The following is a 6000-nucleotide window of genomic DNA, read 5'->3' as shown; positions in this document are numbered from 1 at the left end:
ACCTTAATTTATTGTAGAAAGTCATTTTCCACCCACTCTAGAAGGAGATTTTTTTTTTAATCTTTATCTTTTCTTCTTCAGGACCAGGTATTTTTAGAAAACTTTGCAGACAGGCACCTAATGCAACATGTCACCTACAAAACATGGAAAAGAGGATGTCTAGGAGACCTCTGAGTTGGGTCACATTTCAAATTTGGGAAGATGGGGGGGTGTCTAGTTGGTGCTTACTCGAGTAGATGCTCAGGTAGGTAGATTACCTTTTCCTCCCTTGCATGGTACCATATGGTATATACCCTATGGTATTTTGTCATGCCATACTTAGGTGAAAAGCGGTGTTTGCTAGCCATAGCTCAGAAAATAATCACAAATAGTATTAAAACTTTGACATGGTGAAGTGGCCTTTGGCAGCATGGCTCAGGACAGCATGGAGAAAACATTTAAATGAGTTTTAAGTCCATATGTGTTATCACCTTGTCCGTTAAAATATATTCCTCATAACGTCTTGTTACATTTATGGCAAACTCAATGGGAGGACAAACCCTCCTTTCATCCCTCAGACTAATTATGGTTGCCTCAAACACAGGCCCCTTCCTCCGGACCGAGGAACTGTTCAAGCCCTTCAACTGCCAAAGCCTTCCTGTGGTGGTGCTTCCATCGAGACGTTGTAAATCGCCCCATATTGGACGAAAACCCAACCTAAACCCCCGAGGACGGCGTGAAGGCCCCCCGGGAGGCGGCGGTGACCACTTCCCCTCAGGCCGCCTTCCCGCCCAACGCGCCCCGCAACGGCCACCCGCGCACCCCGTCCCTCAGCCCCACAACACCGCCGCGCTCGCGGCCTGCCGCCGCCGCGGGGACGCGCCTCCCCCAAACTTTATTGCCTTTTTTCCCCTTTCTTCCCCCCCCCCCCCTTTTTTTTGAGGGAAAAAGGTGGGGGGAGCTCAATTTCCCACTTGCCAACAGCAGATAAAAAAAGTGGGGAGGGACCTCTTCTGTCACAGCCTATGTAGATTAACCTTTCAATTAGCTGTTATCAGGTCCTGTGTCTTAGCACCAGTCCTCGCAATCTGCGTCCGCTCGGCATCGGGAAGGCTGGAGGTCTGGGGTGGGTTTCTGTTTTAATTTCTAAATTAATGATAATTGTTCGTGCCGTTCTCCTCCCCCGCCTCTCCCCCGCCGTGAGCCGAACGCTTGTGTCTGATCTGCCCGTCCACCTTTTAGTATTTTGGAGTGAGAAGAGGAGCCCCGCGGAGGAGGAGGGGAGACAAGGTATTCTCTCTGTATTCATCTTCTTTTTTCCCTTCTTGCGAAGGGGCTTAGAGAAGGTAACTGGTGCAATCAATCCACTGGCTGGGGATTCCCTCCACCCCCTCCCCGGCTCGTCTGGCTCTCCTGGCTGGGTCTCTTCAGTGTGTATGTGTTTGGGGAAGGGGGTGGGGGGAGGTTGTGTTGTTGTTGTGTTCCTGGCTCTGGTTGCAGCCAGGAGAGAGAGCGAGCGAGCGAGAGAGAGAGAGGAGCCGCGATCGCGTTTCAGGGGCAGCACATTCCGCAGGAACCGCTGCTGCAGAAACACACACAGGCAGAGAAAGGAGGTCATTGCAAGCAAAGGGGGGAAACCTGCATCGGAGGTTAGATTCCCAGGTGTTTACGTGGGGGATAATAGGGAGCATGCGATGGGTTTTGTTTTGCATTGGGTGACAGGCTGCAATTTGCCATAATAACCCCCTTTCCCTCCCCTCTCTCAGTGCAGGGGGCTTGTCACTACGCTGGGTACTTTTTTTTTTTCTTTGCATTGGAGGCTGATGCACGTGTTTGCAGACACTTGTGCTTGGTAAATGCATTGCCATGCTCTGTGTTTTGCAGGGGAGGGGGAGCAGCAGCAGGAGGTGATGGCTGGGTTGGATGGGGTGGGGAGGGGGGTAATGGAGTGGCGGAGGGAGGCAGGGGATGGCTGAGGTTTTTGTGTTGCATGCTTCCACCCTGTCCTTCTGAGGCGGCAATTGTTCCTTCGCAGACGGGGTGACAGAGAAGTCCCTGTGCTTCTCATGGCGAAACTTGCAGGGACCTGCATGTGGCTGTAGAGCTGGAGTCATTGTCGCCGTTCCCACCCCCTCCTCCCCTCCCTTCGCCGTGCGGGCTCTGTGTGTGTGTGTGTGTGTGTGTGTGTGTGCGCGCGCGATAAGCGGCTGCCACTGCCAGGCACCTTGGGAGGGTTGTGCTGGGAGCATGCTGCTCCTTCTCGCCCGCCCGGGTGAGTGGCAGGATCTGAGGCACGCGCGTGACGCTCAGTATTTAAGGCTGCTTATTAGCGTGTGTCGCGCGCCCGCCCGCCCTGCCGAACTGGTTCAGGCGGCCGCCGCCGGTGTCTCTTGCTAGCGATCGCCCTCTCGAACAAACTTCAGGAGCGGGTGGGGCGGCGGCGGGTGGGGGAGGGTAGCGAGGCCGGGGGGACCAGACGGACGGCAGTAGTAGCCAACCGGAAGGCGGGCTTGCGAGAACTCTCGCCTCCGCTTGCGGCGGGTGACCAATCACTAGCGCTCGAGGCCCAGGAATGAGGCGGGCCGGGCTGTGGCGGGCGGGTAGGCGGGCCATGCGTGTGTGTGGCGGCGGTGGCAGCCAATGGCAGCATCTAGCACCGCCCTTTCTCACCATTAGGCGGAGTTGAGCGCGGAGGGAAGGGGCGTGTTTCGTGATTGACATGCCCCGCCTTCCAATGGGAGAGAGAGGCTGGTTGCTGGGCGGAACAGGGCCGGGGTGGGCCGTTGACGGACACGGGCCCGCGGCCTGTGAGCGTGGAGCGGCGTGCGCAAGACGGCCCAATGGTGGGCGCCGGTGGGCGGTGCGCGGGGGTAGGTAAGGTTTTAATGAGACTCCATTGGGCTGTAATCAGTGTCATGTCGGATTCACGTTAAGTACAACAGGGCGAAACAAAATGGCGGCGTAGGTGAGGCGAGCCGAGCCGCGGCGGTAGGGGGAGTCGCGGCGGCCGCCGGCAGTGGGGCAGCGCAGCAGCGGGGGCAGCCGCCTCGGCGCAGTCTGGCCGTGGGAGCAGGGGAAGAGCCGGCAGCAGGGGGAGCCGCTGCGGCGCCTGGAGGAGGCTCCTCCCCCCGCGGCCCCGGTCCCGCGGAGGTGAGTGGTATCGGGGAGGGGGGCCCTTCTCAGCCTGCCTCCCACGGGCGCGGCGGGGGGGGCCGGCGCGGCCGCTGCCCCCGGTACCGCCCGCCCGTCGCCCCCGTGGGGTGGGTGCAGGTGCACGCCGTCGCCGTCCTCTCCTGGCTGCTCTCTCCTGTGGGGTCGCCGTGCCCCGGGGAGCAGCGCCTGCGGGCTTGGGGTTTCAGCCTTTGAAATGAGAAATCCCGGAGGAAGGCTTGGAGGGTTCAAAAGCCAGCCCCGGCTCGGCCCCTGTCAAATACAACAATGCATTGGCACTAGGCACTAGGCGTTGCAAATATCCATGGGTTGGATATATTGCAAAAATTTTAAGTAAGTTGGGGAGGGAAATATTCAAGCCTTTAAAGCCACGTTTCGGAAGCAACGTTCACACCGTAGTTTTTTGCCCAGACCTTACCTTTAGGATTCTGTCACTGAGCATTGAAAATAACCCTCTCCACAAAAAGCGAACGGAAACCCCTTCTGTTGAGGATCTCTATCCCAAGAAGAAATGTTTCCACTGAAACCCTCTTCCCAGGTTAACTGCTGGCAGTGAATATTACCCTCCCATGCTCCCTGATGTTCTGTAGTACTGTATTTTGAAGTGCTAAGAAATTCCATGGAAGAGGGTGGGAAGGATGAATTTGGGTGATTTTGCTGTTGTGTTGTGCTGATGCTGTTTCCTCTGGTGGTCCTTGCTGCTGTCATGTTATGAACTGCTTTTTAGCATATGATCTTAAACTAGCTTGTGGGGTATAACAGACTGCAAGCATTTCATCAGGTTGATTCACTCTTATTTCCCACACCCCCAAGTCTTTTGGTGTAGTTTTGAAGTTACTATAATGTCTCCTCGTCTGTCTGTTTAAAGCATGTGCAAGCGTCATTGCCCTTCCTTGTTAAAATTGAAAACTGTTGTAATTGAAAACTGTTGTATAAAGAATAATGCAATAGCTGGTTTCGTGATCTGAGTAATTTTAGAGAGTGTCATGTGTGCTGGGAGTCCTTGCCAGGATCTGCTTTCTCTCTCTCTTCGTAGGTGCATATGTATTTTGCAATGGGGAAACAAGTATCTTGCCTCTTCTGCATCATTAATTCAGATGGGGGTGGAATACAGAGTTGATTAGCTACAGAATTCTAAGTAATGGCTTGGAGGAAGGAAAAATGGCAAAAAGCTTACTGAATACAATGGCAGTCTTCTCTTCCTCCTCCTCTGCTGCAATCCTTACCTGACCCTGATGCTGCAGCAGAGAGCTGGTCTGCTGCTGCTTCTCTTGAGTGTGTGCAGAGCAGGTAGGAGGGAGCAGAATGAAATTGTGCTTCATAGGTCACCGGCAGGTTGCACAAGTTGCTGTCATCTTCCCCCCCGCCTCCTGCCCTTCCTATTTCTTTTTTTGGTAGCTGTGTTAACCTCAGTTTTTGGAAGTTTAACTGCATTTGCATTTTAGACAGCCAGAGCTAATTTTTCATGAATTTATCCAAAAAACCACTTTAGATAGTATTTTGTGAAATGCTTTCAGATACTTGTGTAATAAGTTTTTGTTTCAGGGGGTGGGAAGCAGAGCTAATTTTTTTTTTCTTTTTCTGTCTTTCTGACTACACAGCTTCTTTTCACAATATGATCACTTGGAAATAATTCCAGATACTAGTTCAGTCTAAAAAAGACCTTATTATAGGATTACTGATGACATCTAAGATTGACAGGTTCAGTCAGTGCTTTCTTTAATTAGAAGCAGCTCTGCAATAGGTTTGTGCTTTATAAAGGACATATTTGCATTCATTCTAAATCTCAAGCTGCAATTTTGCAACTTCTTTCTATTTATCAGATAATTTATGCTTTAGGTAAGGGGACAAGCCTTGACTAGGGATGGCTTTTCACGTTTCAAAGGTAATGTATTGTATTTAACCCTCCAAATGCTTATGTTCTGCAGCTCTTCTATAGCAGACTTGTTAACAGACTTGATCAGTAGTATAGTGCAATCAAACTTTCTCAAATGTTCTTATTTTCAAAATAAATAAGATACCATAGAGCGTAGAAGCTGGAATATGACATAGAAAGAGCTTAATGACAGTTGCCATAAAACTTGGAAGTAGTCCTGTGTACTTAACAGTCTGGAAAATCTAATCTGTGATTGGATGGGTACTGTTGAGGGTTCGGTTAAATGTTATTTAATTATGAGGGGAGGAAAATTAATAAATAGACATAAGTGCCTGCTACTAATTTATGATCACTCGTAAAATTGGTATTTCCTCAAAATCTGTTTGGGTAAGCATTGTACTTTTTATATTAAATGAAGTATGACCACCTTTTTGTGGTTTTGGTAAAATTAAGTTCTAAACTTAGCAACCTGAATGTCATTTTGAATTTCTCTGCATCCTCTAATGTTGAAACTGGAAAGTTTGTTTGTTTCTAAAGCAGTTTGTTTCTAAAGCAGTTTGTTTCTAAAGCAGTTTGTTTCTAAAGCAGTTTGTTTCTAAAGCAGTTTGTTTCTAAAGCAGTTTGTTTCTAAAGCAGTTTGTTTCTAAAGCAGTTTGTTTCTAAAGCAGTTTGTTTCTAAAGCAGTTTGTTTCTAAAGCAGTTTGTTTCTAAAGCAGTTTGTTTCTAAAGCAGTTTGTTTCTAAAGCAGTTTGTTTCTAAAGCAGTTTGTTTCTAAAGCAGTTTGTTTCTAAAGCAGTTTGTTTCTAAAGCAGTTTGTTTCTAAAGCAGTTTGTTTCTAAAGCAGTTTGTTTCTAAAGCAGTTTGTTTCTAAAGCAGTTTGTTTCTAAAGCAGTTTGTTTCTAAAGCAGTTTGTTTCTAAAGCAGTTTGTTTCTAAAGCAGTTTGTTTCTAAAGCAGTTTGTTTCTAAAGCAGTT

At 49.5% G+C, this 6000-nt stretch overlaps 1 protein-coding gene across 8 annotated transcripts in view; it reads left to right on the top strand.

The window, feature by feature from the left end:
• Positions 1 to 981: 981 nt before the first annotated feature.
• KAT6B (lysine acetyltransferase 6B) overlaps positions 982 to 6000 on the top strand; it is a 125820-nt gene continuing 120801 nt past the window's right edge. For 3 of the 8 annotated variants that reach the window (XM_069796288.1, XM_069796287.1, XM_069796280.1), the window contains exon 1: positions 1486 to 1628. Coding sequence is in view for 1 of the 8 variants with exons in the window: in XM_069796286.1 (XP_069652387.1) it covers positions 1416 to 1628 (213 nt within the window). In the remaining 7 variants the exon portion in view is untranslated. Of the gene's footprint in view, positions 1270 to 1299; positions 1629 to 2827; positions 2850 to 2881; positions 3130 to 6000 lie in introns of those variants that run through there. The other 5 variants (XM_069796283.1, XM_069796281.1, XM_069796286.1 and 2 more) reach the window with 5 other exon arrangements.

The sequence above is a fragment of the Haliaeetus albicilla genome, chromosome 11 (genome assembly GCF_947461875.1).
Source record: "Haliaeetus albicilla chromosome 11, bHalAlb1.1, whole genome shotgun sequence".
Classification (NCBI taxonomy): Eukaryota; Metazoa; Chordata; class Aves; order Accipitriformes; family Accipitridae; genus Haliaeetus; species Haliaeetus albicilla.
The sequence above is the reverse complement of the archived record's forward strand: the minus strand, read 5'-3'. Positions and strand labels throughout refer to the sequence as shown.